General features: G+C 53.0%; 5 protein-coding genes across 5 annotated transcripts; 1 reads left to right on the forward strand and 4 right to left on the reverse strand.

Annotated features, from left to right (window-relative positions):
* Positions 1-349: 349 nt before the first annotated feature.
* Positions 350-4,506, reverse strand: GUITHDRAFT_109364 (hypothetical protein; the record flags this gene model as incomplete). The annotated part of the gene is made up of 15 exons (XM_005831514.1): positions 350-1,297; positions 1,460-1,546; positions 1,594-1,671; positions 2,013-2,073; positions 2,129-2,223; positions 2,585-2,729; positions 2,776-2,877; positions 3,041-3,123; positions 3,182-3,241; positions 3,534-3,578; positions 3,631-3,839; positions 3,880-4,012; positions 4,327-4,350; positions 4,399-4,446; positions 4,489-4,506. The coding sequence occupies 15 exons, from the start codon at positions 4,504-4,506 to the stop codon at positions 350-352; spliced, it is 2,136 nt and encodes a 711-aa protein (XP_005831571.1).
* A 1,167-nt stretch (positions 4,507-5,673) lies between these two features.
* Positions 5,674-6,769, reverse strand: GUITHDRAFT_152909 (hypothetical protein). The gene has a single exon (XM_005831515.1). The coding sequence runs from the start codon at positions 6,696-6,698 to the stop codon at positions 5,829-5,831; it is 870 nt and encodes a 289-aa protein (XP_005831572.1). The 5' UTR covers positions 6,699-6,769; the 3' UTR covers positions 5,674-5,828.
* Positions 6,770-10,060: 3,291 nt separating this feature from the next.
* On the forward strand, positions 10,061-12,103 carry GUITHDRAFT_139538 (hypothetical protein; the record flags this gene model as incomplete). Its single annotated transcript, XM_005831516.1, has 1 exon — positions 10,061-12,103. The coding sequence occupies one exon, from the start codon at positions 10,061-10,063 to the stop codon at positions 12,101-12,103; it is 2,043 nt and encodes a 680-aa protein (XP_005831573.1).
* A 294-nt stretch (positions 12,104-12,397) lies between these two features.
* Positions 12,398-13,130, reverse strand: GUITHDRAFT_152911 (hypothetical protein). The gene is made up of 2 exons (XM_005831517.1): positions 12,926-13,130; positions 12,398-12,856 (listed from the first exon to the last, which is right to left on the reverse strand). The coding sequence occupies exons 1-2, from the start codon at positions 13,085-13,087 to the stop codon at positions 12,587-12,589; spliced, it is 432 nt and encodes a 143-aa protein (XP_005831574.1). The 5' UTR covers positions 13,088-13,130; the 3' UTR covers positions 12,398-12,586.
* Positions 13,131-13,615: 485 nt separating this feature from the next.
* GUITHDRAFT_163489 (hypothetical protein) lies at positions 13,616-15,347 on the reverse strand (the record flags this gene model as incomplete). Its single annotated transcript, XM_005831518.1, has 9 exons — positions 14,852-15,347; positions 14,734-14,803; positions 14,649-14,682; positions 14,539-14,594; positions 14,431-14,494; positions 14,156-14,337; positions 14,038-14,082; positions 13,882-13,987; positions 13,616-13,765 (listed from the first exon to the last, which is right to left on the reverse strand). Exons 1-9 carry the CDS (start codon positions 15,330-15,332, stop codon positions 13,616-13,618), a joined length of 1,188 nt encoding a protein of 395 aa, XP_005831575.1. The 5' UTR covers positions 15,333-15,347.
* Between the last annotated feature and the right edge of the window lie 79 nt (positions 15,348-15,426).

A 15,426-nucleotide genomic window follows, 5' to 3' on the forward strand; every position in this document is an offset into this window, starting at 1 on the left:
ATAGCCCTGTGGAGGAAGGGAAATCGGTTGCTGCAAATGAGGAGGATGGGGAACAGCAAGTGGAAGAATGTTAAATTCCGTGCGTCCTTTCTTGATGTAAATCTTCATGGTCATGTTGATCGGTACACGTCAAACCCTGTGAAGTATTTTACTCCAGCTAGCAATAAAGCGCGAGCCTCGCAGCCGCTGCTCTGGGTTGGAAGGTCTGAGACTGAGGAGTGCGCAGCAGGAGAAGCTATGGAAGCGTGAGAGGGGTGGAAGGCGAGAAGGGTCGTTGACGGAGGATCGGGAATCAGGAAGGGGGTGGGGACTGAGGAGGGGGACGAAAGGGGGCACAGGGAGGAGAAGGTCATCCCAGATGCTTCTCGTCCATGCCGAAGTAGAGGGGTTCGTCCGGAGGCCCAGCATGCCCGAAGTAGGGGGAGAGGGCGATGCTGCTGGCGTTGAAGCCCTTGTCCAGCAGGTCCATGCTGACTGTTCGATAGTTGAGCTGCTGCAGGAGCTTCGCATCGTCCTCCCTGACTGTCACCCCGGACCTGCCGATGTTGGAGATCCTTGAGACGGCAGGAGCGACCATGTGGGGCGTGCAGGAGGGCTGGCAGGGGAGGAGCTGCCGCGTCTGGATGAGGTGGTAGATGCTCCAGTCCCAGCCGTCTCGGAAGTCGAGGAAGTCACTGTTGAGGATGGAATGGAAGACGCTGCGGTTGAAGGCGAGGCCCGTGTTGACGAACCACTTCACCCTGCACGCCTTCCTCTCGTCCTCCTCCTTCTCCTCCCGCTCGCAGCCGAACTTGAGGTAGACCCCCCAGCAGCCGTCGCAGCGATCGCGAATCTTCAGCAGAGCTTGCAGCGTCAGGAGAGCGTCCGGGGTGGGCACGTGGTCTTCCTCGAGGAGCAGGACGTCTCGCTTGTAGTCGCTGAGCTCGGGGAGCATTGAGAAGACAGCGCGGAGGAGGAAGATCCAGTGCTCCTTAATGACCAGCACGCCGTCCGAGCCCCTTCCCCCGACGCCTCCGATGGCTGGCTCGGTGGAGGGATGGAAGAAAATTCGGAGGGTGCAGAAGTCGACGGAGAGGAGCACGTCGAAGATCTCCTGTGAGGGCTTGTCGAGGCTGACGATCAGAAGCACGTCGTGAATGCCTCGCACCCTCCGCAGAGCGTTGAGGACGGAAGAAAGATAGTTGGGCCTGTCGTAGACGTACATGGCGATGGGAATGAAGAAGTTCTTCCCCCCCTTCCATGAGAAGCTGGTCGGCAGCTTGTTGAAGATGTATGGGGAATGCTGATTCCAGATCTCCTGCAGGTAGCGGTGAGGAGAGGAGGAGAAAGAAAGTAGAGAAAGAGGAGGAGCAGTGGAAGAGAGGAGAATAGGAGAGGAGGAGAGGCTAGCCGAGGAGGAAGGGAGAAAGCAGAAGATTATAGACACGCGAGGAGAACTACACGGAGAAGCAAGAGGTACCTGAAGCGCCCGCAGGGGACGGTTTCTTTCTTCTTGCTCATTCAACTGAGACGGGCAGAACTGCTGGATGACTCTCTTGAGCATGGCCTGGTCACGTCCTCGGGTCAGGCTGGAGCAGGAGCGAGCAGGAGCACCTTGCTCTTGGAGTGGTCGACGGTCTTCCTGCCCGCCACCTCCAGGCTCTTCCGCTCGCTGCTCCTCCTCAGCGAGTCCTGCAAGGTCGAGATGCTCAACTTGTCGTGAAGAATCCTGCTCTGCAGCGGTCAAATCCAAAATCGAGGGAAGTAGACGGGGAGGAGAGAAGAGAGAGGAGGAGGAGAGAAGAGAGAGGAGGAGAGAAGAGAGAAGAGAAGGGGACAGGTAGGGAGGGGAGGACAGGGGAGGAGGGTAATGGGAGAGCGAAGAGAAAGTATAGCATATCGATGTGATTGAGAACCTCACAGAGAAACAGGATGGAAAAAACTTCACCTGCCCACGTTTGTCCTCAAATCTTCTCTTCCAGCCTATCCGTTGCGGTGGTCAAGAGTCTGCAAGTACACGTGTTTCACCTTACCCATCGCCCGAGAATCTCTTTGTATGAGTTGTCGACAAGTCGAATCGCGTCAAGGGTTGTGCTGTTGAAGCAATCTCCATAACCCTCTCTCACTGCCATAATTGAAGAAATCTCACGTGATAGTTCGATTCGACAGACCGATCACTTCGTGCGAAGTGGCTTCTTTGACAAACACCACGAGCAATCTCTTGTACATCCAGAGAGGATAACCCTGAAGAATGTGTCGGTCAGGTCAGTATTCCTTTGTCTCTTCTCCATCAATTTCACCATCATTCTTTATACAGTCGACTCAACCACCCTGTTTACCCACCTCCTCTTCCTCTTTAGCATGAACAGCATCATCTCCATCTCCATCTCCATCTCCATCTCCATCTCCTCCTCCTCCTCCTCCTCCTCCTCCTCCTCCTCCTCATCATCATCATCATCATCATCAACCCTCCCCTTCCTCGTCGTCGTCGTCGTCGTCGTCGTCGTCGTCGTCGTCGTCGTCGTCATCATCATCATCATCATCATCAACCCCCCCCTTCCTCCTCGTCATCATCATCATCATCATCATCATCATCATCTACAACCTTTGAGTCTGGACATCTGCCAACAGTGGAAGAGCTTGACTGGCTCGTCAGGAGTCGAGGCATCTCATCGAGACATCTCGAGTGTTGGATCATGTCGGACAGAGAGTGTATCAGCTGTTCTCTGACGCTCTGCTCGGAACTCCTCCTGAGTCACAGCTGTCAGTCTCCTTGCTTCCTCTTTGTCAAGATACTTCTTCATCGTCTTGAACTCGTCGCTGTCCTTCAGCAGCTGTTCAAGGCCCTCGACGTCCATGTCGCCCACTAGCAGGTGGTCTGTGTAGCTTGCCAAGCCCCTGTGATGTGGTCAGTTTTGAGCGCATTACGATGGCGAAAATGAAAGAGAGAGGAGGGAGAGGAAGAAGAAGTTGGCAAGGGAGGACGGTGAGGAAAAGGAGGAGGAGGAGGGGAAGTTGAAAAATCAAAGAGCACAGCAAAAGCATTGCAACAAGTTCGAACCCAGGATCAGCTTCTCTTCTCAGAATCGTGAGATAAGCGTGCTTCACATGATCTTCGATGCTCGCCCTCATCTCTTGGATCCCCTGAAGGTATCAAACCTCCCCATCAGCTCCTTGACGCCTCCACCAGCTCGCCGCTCACCTTCCTCATCTCCTCCTCATCTCCCTTTCTGCCTCTTGATCTCCCTCCCATCAGTTGCCCCTGGCGTGCCCACCACCATTATCAGCCATCCCAGCATCGCTTGTATATGCAGCAACTACCATCAACTCTGCAGCATCAACCCCAAACATGACGAGCAGGTAAGAAACTCCTGCAGCCGACACTCTCAGTCCTGCCCCTCAACGTCTTCCGCTACCTCCACAGAGCCTCCCTCCTTGACCACAGGCGATCCTGTTGAGCCCGTCCTCCCTGGAGCAGGTGGGAGAGAGGACACGAGGAACGGATCCGTCCGATAGGCAGAAGAACAACTTCTTGTCATGCAGGCAGACCTCACCCGGGCCTCTGCCGCCGTGGCGCTCGCAGGCTCTCGCTCCTCCCTCTGCAAACTTCACGCAGTCAAGCTCTCCTCCTGGCAGTAGCAGAAGAGGTACGTTGTGTCTCCTAACACCTGAGATCGCCCTGGGATCGAGCAGCTCCTGTGACAGCCTGAGGTCCTCCGACCCGTCCAGACCCTCAACAATCCTCCTCGCCATCATCAGCGCTACTGCTGCCAGACCCCGACACACGACCCTCTCTGCAGCGGATGGCACTGCTGCTGGGGAGGAACAGGCTGAAAGCTCAGGTCCGCTCCAGTTCCCACCTGGAAGCAACCACTGCGTCCAAGGGCACTGTCAACAAACCCGAACACACGCGAGCATGTGTACGTGCCTGGAGCAGGGGAGGAGGAAGAGGAGCTGCTTCTTCTACTTGCCTTGCGACCTCATCCCCATGGATGTCCTTGTAGGCCTGCATCACTTGCCCTGCCGCCGTGACCTGAAAGTGGAAACAACCGACGGCATCATGGAAAGAGGACGATGTCAAGGAGGGAGGAGGGAGGGAGGTGGGAGGGAAGGGGAAGGAAAAGGAAAGAAACTGGGGAGGGAGGAGGAGGAGGGAGGAGGGAGGAGGGAGGAAGCGGAGAGGGAGCGGAGAGGGAGGAGCGAGCGAGCGAGCGAAAGAGGAGGAAGAGGTTCGTTGACTTGGTTTACCAGGAGAGATGTTGGAGTCTTGACTCGTCGTGGATTTATAGTCTGAAAAGTCTTCCCCGTCACCTTCATATGAGCAAGTGCTTGTCACGATACCAGTACCGGCGCTTTCATAGCAACGTCTTCCTGTGAGGGAGTCATGGGAAGGTGCTTGGAGAGAAGAACATGACTCACCGCATGGCGAGGAGCAGGAGATAGCGTGCTGGTCAACAGCTGCTGCTTCTGACATTTTCAACCAGTCCGTCAAGTCCGTCAGGCCCTTACCGGAGGAGAGTTCCGCATGTTCCTGTCGTCGACCGACTCGCTCAATCTTGTCCACAGCCAAAGGTTGATCGTCAACACCAAAACGCTCCCTTGGTTGTTACAGGAAGTCACTAGTGATAGTTTTGAAAACTCGGCACTGGTGCCCTTCACAGCAAAAGCGATCATTACCTGCTATCAGTAGTGGGAGAATCTTCTTTGCAAGAGAATTGGATGAAGCATTGGATCTTCTCCTAGAGCTCCCTTGGACAGAGAGCATTCTTATTCCGATGGCTTCGGGCTCGGGGAGAAGACCAGTTCTCCGGTCTCACAGCGAAGCTAGAGATGGGGGGAAAGCCTTCCTCTGACGCCATGCATTCTCGCTCTTTGAAGACATGTGGATGGTATTATCACGTGATCGACAATATCATTCCCTTCTGCTTCCTCTCAGGCCTCATCTCCTTCTCATCGCAGCATCTTGAGCATGTTCTCTCTGCAGGCGAAAACATACAAGGGACTGGATAAGCGTGTTATTGCAGCCGGAGGCCCCGCCGGGCGGCGGCCCTCCGCCCGCCCGGCCGGGTTGGCGCTGGCAACTTGATTTGACTGATCGCTGAGTAAATGATCGCCGGCCGGGCGGCCCGACGCTCCGGTCCCGGCGAGGCCGATTGTTCGTCGGCCCTGAGTAAGGGCCTGACTCATTTTCACGGCCGTCGGACCGTGCCCCTGCAACACTGATGGCATGATTGCATGATGTGGCACAGTCGGATGATCGCATCATAAGTGGAGCCGCTGGAATAGCACTGCGATCACTCTAACTTAGGCGCATGCTCTTCGGAAGTTCCATGCCCAATTTTGCCGTTCGAGAAATTCTCGCTATGAAGTGATGATCAGGGGATCATCATGAAGTTACCACCGTACGGTACTGTTGCTCACCGGGTGTGTGGATCGCACTCTACTACTTCTGTTCCGCCGCTGCCACTGCTGCCACGGTTTAGAGTATTGTCGATGATTAACAGTGTTGTAAATATGATATCCATATGAGAACCCCAGGTGATGTTCTTGTCCCTGGACTCAGCGGCTATCGCTTAATTCTACTGCCCAGTTGAAGCGAAAGGTTGTTCGACACCTTCCGATGCTCAGATATGTTCGTGCTGGAATACAGCCAGCGACATAAGGAACCAAAAACATGAAAACCAAGTCATTACACTGATATGCTGCAACTATCACAGTTTATTGCACTTTAAACATTGTAACAAGCAGCAAGTTAACCTTGCGCGTCCATGATCCACCATACACTACACGGTACTGTCCAAGAAACAACTGCGAACAGACTGCTATCTTTCCAGGAAAGACGCTCACGTTCACTTCTTGATGGCCTCCTCGAGAACCTTGCGGTTCTGAGCAACCTCAGCGTTGCTGGACTCGTCGTACCTCATTCCGAAGGGATCCTCCATGCCCTCAGGGAACCAGTTGATCTTCTTCAACTCACCAGTGCCGGTCTCGTACACGCAGGCGTGGATGCGAGGAGTGCTGTAGGGCTGAGTGGGCTTGGTCATCTTGAGGCGGTTCTGCACAATGGCGAGCTGGTAGACGTTCATGCAGGACTCCATGACGTTGAGCTCGACGAGCTTCCTCTTGCGCTGCTCCTCGTCCGGAATGGCATCCAAGACGTCAGCGTGCGCACGGTAAACGTTGCGGACGTGGGAGATCCAGTTCTCGAGAGGGCTGGCATAGTTCTCCTTGTTGAGAGCGATGTTGATGCCCTCGCAGGAGTAGTGTCCGCAGACGATGATGTGCTGGACCTCCAAGTAGTCAACAGCGTACTGGAGGGCACTCATCAAGTTCACATCGAAGGGAAGCACGATGTTGGCCATGTTGCGGCAGACGAAGACTTCACCGGGCTCAGCACCGATGATCTCGTTAGCGGCAACACGGGAGTCAGCAGAGCCGATCCAGAAGACCTCGGGCTTGTGGACGCTTCCGAGCCTGTCGAAGAACTTGGGGTCCTTGGCCTTCTTTGCCTGAATCCACTTCTTGTTGGCTTCGAAGAGAGGAGCAACGATGTCTGCCTTGGACTGCATGCGAAGGCCACCAGCAACACTGGAGGTGCTGGAGCGGAGGCGGGGAGCAACCATGGCCTTGCCCATTGAGGCTCCGGGAGCAACAAAGGCGGAGACAGCATCGAAGCTGCAGGAAAGAGCAAGAGCTCCAGCAAGAATGATCTTGTGCATGGTCAGGTAAGAACTCGTGAAAGAGAGCAAGGAGCCGAGGATGCTTCGCGAGAAGGGAAGTACCGCAGAATGTTAATCACCGCATGGACCCTGGTTTAAGAAGGGGGCGGAGTGAGGGGGGCGATGCGTCGCGAACAATCGGTGGGAGGGGTAGGGGTACTGCTAGGGGGTGGTTTGGAGATCCCGCTGGGGTAAGGTCGTTGAGATAAGAAGGACATGGGGGGTGGAGGTGGGGGTAAAGGACAACATAGATTCTACAAAAGTACTTTGCAGCTACTGCAATTTAGAATTATTTTCAATTTAAGTAATTGTTTTGGTATATGTTTACTATGATATAATTAGTAAGTGAAAATATTCTGATTCATTCGCTGTTGTCGAACATCATCTTCAGGAACAATCAAGCGCTGTAAAGCAAGCCTACGGATCCTAGAAGTTTATATTATTTTTAAATGTATAATATTATATCTTTGTAACGTATTTTCGATTATCAAACTGGTAGTGCTGATACAATTCTTTCTTCAGAGTACAATGATTGTAACAATGTTCACAAATAGCCTAAAGTAATGGTACAAATAAAATAGATTTAGATTTACTTAATCGATCAAGGTCGATAATCTTCGACGACCAAAACCAGGTAGTTTTCATCGATTCTCTCACAAAAACTATGTACAACTATTATAAGTATAACAGTTGTTTAAGTTTTTTTAGAAGAACCCCACCCCACCGATCGATGACCTGTAAAACAACCCCACGATCGCATGGGTACTATAAGTATGCACTACCCACCCTTCTTATAACACCCACCCACCTCCAGGCAGCTATCTTTCTACAGCAGACCTTATTACCCTGTAAATTTGATCTTGAAGTACCCCCACCCCCTGTGGATCCAATCCAACACTCATAAAGGGGAAGACCCTTTGCTGGGTCAGTGAGCGGGTACGGGAAGGGTACTGAGCCAGCAAGTCCTGGTGAGGTACCGAAGGGGGTAGGTCGTGTAAACCAATTTGCTGAGTTCTTTCAACAGCCACATCCCCGCTCTGACACTACTCATTCAGCGCCTCTCAGTCTCTGCCTTCAACTCGAGTCCGCCCGGTAGAATCGGCGGCCTTGTTTCCGTTTCCCTTCCGTTTCCTATCAAAGTTTTAGTTAAGAATCAGTACCAGGACAAACTGTCAGTAGTCCAGGCCCCGGACCTTTGACGGCGGCGTTTTCTCCGGATGGCGGGCCCGATGACGGGACCTGCCATGTCGGATGCAGGGTGGCTTTTGTAATGACCAGCCAAGCAGAGAGAGCGGAGAGGGAGCAAGAAGCAGAGACTGCAGGAGACGAGTTGTGTGCCTCCTGCATGGAATTGGAGAACGGAGAGATGAATGGTCGAAAGAGCTGAGGGTGGTTTCGAAAGGATGGGTACATACACTTGGGAACCTCATCGCAGATGCTATTAGAATCAAGGGGAAGTGATGCGAGGCGCTCACTTAGAAACAAGAAGTTGAAAATGATTCTGGCAAGACAACTGGAAAGGGGTCGAGCTACTACAAGATGAGGCGACGAACAATACCCATGAGCGCGATGACTTGGTTCTTGTTGGAAAAGGACCACTTCCTGGAGTTTCTACCTTGAACTTCTTACGTTGAAGACCGTGAACGTCTGAATAGACCAGTGTCTAATCGTGCCAATGATCCACTGGCTCAATTTGAAAATGTCGCTCGGACGAATTGGTGTTTTACACAAAAAGGTCGACTCGACGACGACTTCACGTTGCTCCGAGAAGGGAGGGAAGTCAGAGACCTCACTAAAAAGTTGAAGAACAATCAAACTCTGGAGGCCAACGAAATTCTGATGTCAAGAACTGATGGGATCATATTGTAGTTCTTGCGACGTTCGTAACATTTTGACAAAACCAGTTATATTTGGACCTGGTCACAGAGTTCTTAATTATGGTGAGAATGGATGCAATGGCTGTCCAGCAGGTACAAGCTACTGACCATATTTTTGCACAAGTCCCCTGTCCATTCCGCATCATCTAGTAGTACGAGGCCCGCACGGCGAGCCCGGTTGAATGAGGGTAGGATCGATGAAAGTTGATAGCAAGCAATCAAGCGGCCTTACCGCTACCTGTCTTGCTTGCCGGGTTTTGACGGAACTAACACATAACTATATTTTGTGGTCGCCTAGCCGGCGGCTGGAGTCTTGAGAACCCTGAGCCGGGCTATCCGTGTTTGGCGGCTATAGCCTGTATGCTCTTTGAGTTTCAGAGCTGTCGGGCTCAGTCGGGGCGGAGGCTTCGAGTAGCAAACTTTCCGAGTCAGGGAGTCTGTAAGACAACGGCACTGCCTGACTCCTGAAGGTGGCTGGGCAACTGCCCGGGAGGCCGCGGCCGGGACTCCGGCCGACATGATCCCGTCACCAGCCTTTACTCAAAGATCAGCAAGTTAAAAATCACTGTACGAAGACAATCAGGACCGTAGAAGAGGCTTGACCCTGACACCGCAAGTTGTCGCGCAGGCCATACGGCGAGAAGAGAAGAGACAGCGAGATCGCCACAGGAGTCCAGCTGAGCCGAGCCTAGCCGCCCGGGCACCGTGTACGGGACTGAGTGACTAACGTTCCGCTGGGCCCGGGCGCGCCCGGTCTCTCAGCCTGGCAGTGACTGGCTACCGTACGGTACTAGTAGGCTGACCCGCCTTACCCGGCCGACTTGAACAGTCCGATCGGCCAACTGGCAACCCGGTGCCGCGGCCGCCGGAGCCCCCGCTCAGCTGGCGGACGGTGGGGGCGCCGGGCGGCGCCGGGGCCGGGCCTGGCCGCCGCTGAGCGGCCGCGCGCCGCGGCGAGTCCGACACGTCACTGCGTGACACTGGCCGCCGCTTGAGTACTAACTAGGCCGCTGTCACTGAGTCACGGTGGCCGGGCCGAGCCCGGGGGGCATGTTTTGAAAGACCTAGTCACAGGGTGAATGCGGCGGTTGTTGACGCTATGTATACGTGTACCGGATGCTCACGGCTGGTTGACTGTGCCAAACTCAAGGTGACGAGAGAAGGGGAGAAGAGAGCGGAAGAAACTAGCCTGACTGGGAGATGATCGCTTGAAGCTCGGATAGCAAGTCCGCCCTGGGAGGGAAGCAGACCGGTAACTGTTGACAGAGGGAAGTTAAGTAGCCGCAGCTGCATCGCGGTAGGGAATGGAATTTGGTTGCACTTGATTCCAGTCTGATCAAAGTCTGCACTGCTCCCAACCCACGGCTGACTCGCAATGTTTGATTTTCTCTCTGAAGTCTCCGAGGGCAGATAGCTTTCAATTCGTTCCAGCCGTCTATCATCTACTCTGTTAGGTGCTGAGACGGATTTCCACGTTCAAGGACGATGAGCAAGCTGTTGACGTACCTGCTGCTGATACACTTTCATCTCTCGTGCGGACTAGCACAAAGCGAGATCGTCGACGAGGTTCCTACCAGCGGATCTGTGAGACCGAACGAAACAATATGTTATGTGTTCGTCCTGGACGAAGCAAGGACCAGGGAGGTAGTGTTCTGGCAGGAACCGAAGCTTTACATCAGACTGGAACCGTGCCAGGGAGTTCCCCACACGAGGGTTTCGGTGAGTGGATGTCCGAATCAAGGGTCTGCTGTCAACTGGGACTTCCAGAGCAGCCTGATGAGGAATGACTTGATGGTGCAAGGGTCTCCCGTCCCTCCTGCCTGGGAGTGGCCCGGGGATACGGAGGCTCTAGACATCGAGCTGTCATACCGTCGAGTCTTTGTGGAGATATCTCAATACTACAAACCCCTCAAGGTCGTTGCAGACTTGTTCGACTTGCAACAGGAGCTGCTTGCTAGAAATTTCACGGCGGATGCAGATGTTGTTGCGTCAATAGCCGAGGAGAAGATTTCGTCACAAGGAGGGATGATGTTTCTGGACCCCAATTTGACAGAAATCCTGAAGAAGATCCAGGCAAAGCTCATGCCACCTGCAAACTACTTCCTTACAGTCACTGTGCATGATGCTGCAAAGTTGACATCGCAAGATATTCATCCCATGTATAATTCCAAGAATTTCGACAAGAACATCACGTCCGATCTCTGGAAGACTCCTCTTGTGCGTTTCACTGATGCCGTACAGGCAAGATTGTATTACATCGTGTTTTGGCCCCCGACTGGATCCACTGTAAAGAATCTCACATCCTCGAATGTGACATCCAATATATCACAAGATCTCAGTAGTTTACGTAGAGACAACTCGCGGGTTGATGTTTCGAGCACTCCAAGTGTATCAAGTCATCAGGTGGAGGCAACAGATGCTGCTGTTACTGGCAGGCAAACATTGACGAGGGGAGCAGCGGTACATCCAGGCAGACTCGAAGAGGTCAGGAGTTTCAATGAGAAGATCACGGAGAGATTGCGAGAGACTGACGAGCAAATCAGAAGACTTCGAAACAAGAACATCCCTGCTGTGAACAAGAAACTCGATGAAACCACAAGTCCTCAGGATTCCATTCGATCGAGTCGACGTTCATTGAATATGACAGCGTTAGAGCGGGCAGCCATTCCCATCGTTCCAGAAGACATTGTTTACATGATCTTCTTCCTGGACATCACCACTGAATTCAAAGCAAGATGGGGCACAACGATGGATGCTGAGGGTCAAGTCAGGACTCGACTGATAGACAACCCTTGCGGTAGCTCTCAGAATGATTTTCAGAGGTCAGGAGAGCTGACATGTGGAGTGCTGCAGTGGATCACGAGGTTGGAATTTGACAAGCTTGACATCAATCGGAACGGATACCTCTCAAAGGACGAGTATGAGTTGCGCTACCCGAGCTATCTGCCACTCAAGGACAACGGGCTGAAGGGGGACTACACTTTCGAGAGTGCTGCAGAAAACTCGTCAGAGTGGGGGATATCTAAGGCAACCTGGGATGAACTTTACAGCGACGCCAACTCCGTAATGCTGGCCTCGATTAAAGATCCCCTCGTCCGCAATATGTGGACAGTCTGCGGGGTGAGAAAGTTTGGGATCCCTTTGGACCCCTTGGGGATCGCAGTGGCAAACAATAGCGCAGGGACTTGGCTGAGTACTCGTGATCTTTCGCAGTTCGAAGATGGAAGGCTGAGATACCCTGTTGGAGGCCTCAACGACTCGGACAACAACGTGTACATCCTGAATGTCCTCGCAAGGAATCTCAAGACGATGGAGGAGTTTGTTTACAACCCTCATGTGGTTCAGCGCAAAACTCCAGTCTACGTCGCTCCGCAGGTCAACGGGCCTCAAGTTGGGCTCATAGTAGGCGTTGCGCTGACGTCAGCCGCCATCGCGATCTTTGTCGTCGCAGCCATAGCAATGCAGACCAGTAAGAAAATGCGGCCGAGGCTTCGGATCAGGACAGAGAAAGCCGGCGCAAGGATCTGAAAGGAAGGATGAGGTGTCGAGTCAGAGCAGGCTGAGAGGGTGAAGAGCCAGGCGATGAAATGTGTCAGTGGGTATGACTCTCACTTTCAGAACCTGAATTTCTTATTCATTCTCCCCAATCCTGATTTGCGATAGAAGTGGAGGATGAAAAACGCAGGTCGCGCTGGGTTCATTTTGAATCATCTGTCTTGTTTCGGTCCGACGGAATCTCGTCTTTCTCAGTCATGCAAATGAATTTTTGATTATGTTTTGATTTCATTCTTTAATGTCACACGTACAAACAAAGTTTGCAGTAAAATATTTATGAGTCTCAAGTTGCTGAACTCATTTTGTAGTCTGTTACATCCAAGGCCACTGCCTGGCTCCTCCTGCCTGTCCTTTTATCTTCTCACCTCCCCTCGGTCCATTCTAGCACTCCCAAGTTCCTCCAGCGCAACCCTCTACGTCACATCTCCTCCCCACGCCCATCCTTCTCATCGCCTCCTATCTGCTCACGTGCATCATCGCCTCCTCCAGTAGCGATTCCGCGTCCAACCCCAACCGCCGTCCCAGCCACCCTGATCCCCTCGGCTCCTCTCCGACGCTGTCCTCTAGCTCCGCTGGCGTCTCGTCGAGGCTGGAGCTCTCCGGCGAGGCAGCGCCACGACATCCCTCCTTGTCCGCCTGCTGGTCTCCAGGCTGCAGCCTCTTGTACGGCCACTTGCCTACGCGCAGCCTCTTGCACGCGTTCTTGAGCGCCGTCAGAGAGATGCCCTGCAAGACCGCGCCGCCATGGTCAGAGAGCGCTCGTGAGAGGGAGAGAGGAGGGCGAGGGCGGCTTACCAGGGCGCGAGCAGCGTCGGGCTGTCGGAGGTGAAAAAGCGCACGGAGGGAGTGGACGGTGAGGACGACCTTGGGCTTTCGGTGCTGGAGGTGTTGGGAGGGGGTCCTGCGGGGAGAGACGAAGTGAGGGACGATGTGCTCGTCCATACTTGCGAACTGCATGATGTAGGCTAGTGTTGGGAGGTAGCAGGTAGAGTTAGGGAGCAAGGAACGCTGAAGGGGAGGGAGGTTTATTAGTAGGAACGGAACAGGCGCCCGATTTTGGCTACAACATATTTTAAAAGTGGTCACGGAGCCAGCTCTGTGCCAGGCTAGCCTTGTAGGGTCGTTCATGCAAGGGAGAGGGTCACAGATTCTATAAGTACCTCCTATAGGAATCATGACAAGGTTTATTTCAGGGCTCTCTGCCAACAATCAGTCACGTGGTTGACTGTTAGCATGTCATCGTTGATACGTGTAAGAATTTGCCTGTGTAACCAAGAGGTTTTTACTCCCACAGTCACGTCAGCAGTCACGTTTTCCTTTCCCAGATCCCTCGGGATTACCCGAACTTGAACACAGTGACAGGCCCAAGTCCTCGTGTTACTGATTTTTAACTCAACTTTGAGTAAACGATCTACGGCCCGGTGTCGCTCACAGTCTTAACTGAATCCCGATCGAACGGCCGGCACTGAGAGTTTCCTTGTTCAGTCACTCCTGCAAGATCTGGACGGCAGGTCTCCATATCCTCACTCGCGCGTTGCTCATCCAGTTGTTGATCTGCTTCAGCGAAACCCCCGTGAGTCGAACTAGATTCGCTTTCTCCGCTTCGCTGGGGTATGGGTTGTTGAAGTTGCGGACCTGCACGAGGCGGTCAGGTGAGAAGGAGAGGTATGCCAAGTGAAGACGCAGGAATGGCGGGTGGATAATGAAAAGAGGGGTTCAAGGGAGCTGGAGGTAGGAGTGGTAAAAGGTACCAGCCAGTCTTCGAGGATGCAAACAGCTTCTGGGTTGAGATGCCCTCTCTTGGTTGTCTTGGATGAATCTTCATTCCGTGAAAGCTTGACTTCTTGCTGCGCACACCTACAGCGACACTGTGAAACACCAACAACCTGTTAACGCTTCTCCCTGACCTTCCTTGCTCATTCTCGCACGCTTTTCCTTTGCTTTCAATGGCCCTGAAGACCGTCGGGAGGTCAGAGTTGCCAGGACAGCCGAGGACAACGGGGTAGAGCAGGGGTTTGAACGCACTTGTCAATGGCGGCGGACAGAGCTTGTTTCGCCGGGTTGTAAGCAGCCATCGCCACGTTCGCTGCAGCCTTGAACTCTTCCTCGCACACAGGAGTGTCAGCAGACAGGGCTGATACCATCATCCTCAGTGTCTTCACTGATTGGTGCTCGAGCGCCCTCAGCTGCCGCAGCTCGACCTCTGCCTGCGCGCCACTGATGAGGAGGAGAGAAGAGAAGGAGATCAGAAAAGAGTCGAGAAGATGAGAGGAAAGGAGAGAAGTTGTATGCATTTCTACATCTTTGTTGAGATTTCTGGCTTTGCCAGAAAGATTCAGATTCTCTTTCTTGTCGTTGCCACACCTTACCAACAATTTACAATCGTGTGAGTCAAAATCACTGCAGACCTCTCATAAAGTAGGGACTGATTCTCCATCAACCATTGTCTATGACGTTGCTTGATCTGCATGTGCTGGGGTTAGAGGGGAAACTGCGTTATCTTCATCGGTGTCATTACCTTTGCTTGAATGATCTTGAAATACGCATTGGACCTGTGTTTTGCTATCACCGAGCGAAAGATTGAAATGCTTGAAAGTTCTCACCTCAGCTTGTCTGACAGCAGATTGCTTGTCTGCGTTTGAATCCATGACTTCTCGGTCAACTTCTCCAAGACTTTCCAACGAAGGCGTCAGAGTGCTTCTTCAGCCGATCAAGTCTTACTCTCATTAAGACGATCAAGACGTCGGATCCTCGCCTCACATCGCTTCAAAGCACTCTGTTCGTCCGCACCAGTTTCTTCCTGTTTCGACGACTCGGAAGACAGGAGTACGCTTTGCGCTTGAACTTGAAGTGTCTTGAAATGATCGTCACTGGCTTCAGCTGTCTCTACATTGACGTCTTCCTGCTTCCTCTCCTGCTTCGAATTCTCGGAACACAATGTCTGACAATGGACTGTCTTGATTGGAACAGACTTGCTCTTTGATAGGAAACTGAGCCTCCTCTCCTCGTCCGTAGTCGTGACTCGGTCGATCTTGCCCGCCACATCTTCGCTCTTCTCGACAACTTTCAGCATCTCTCGTTTGCCGTGCAGCTCCTGGTTCTTCTCTCTTCGTTCCATCACTCTCAGGCTCGTCCTCTTCTCCTGCTGCATCTCCCTCATCCCCGCCACTTCCACATCCATGCTCTCGCCAGCCTCAGCCATGCGGTGCAATCGGGTGGGCAGGAGGGACACGGTAACGGGTTACCGTATCGGTCCGTTTGACCACTCAGAGCTAATCGTAATCCATGATGAGTAA

This window comes from Guillardia theta (assembly GCF_000315625.1).
Source record: "Guillardia theta CCMP2712 unplaced genomic scaffold GUITHscaffold_39, whole genome shotgun sequence".
Lineage (NCBI taxonomy): Eukaryota > Cryptophyceae > Pyrenomonadales > Geminigeraceae > Guillardia > Guillardia theta.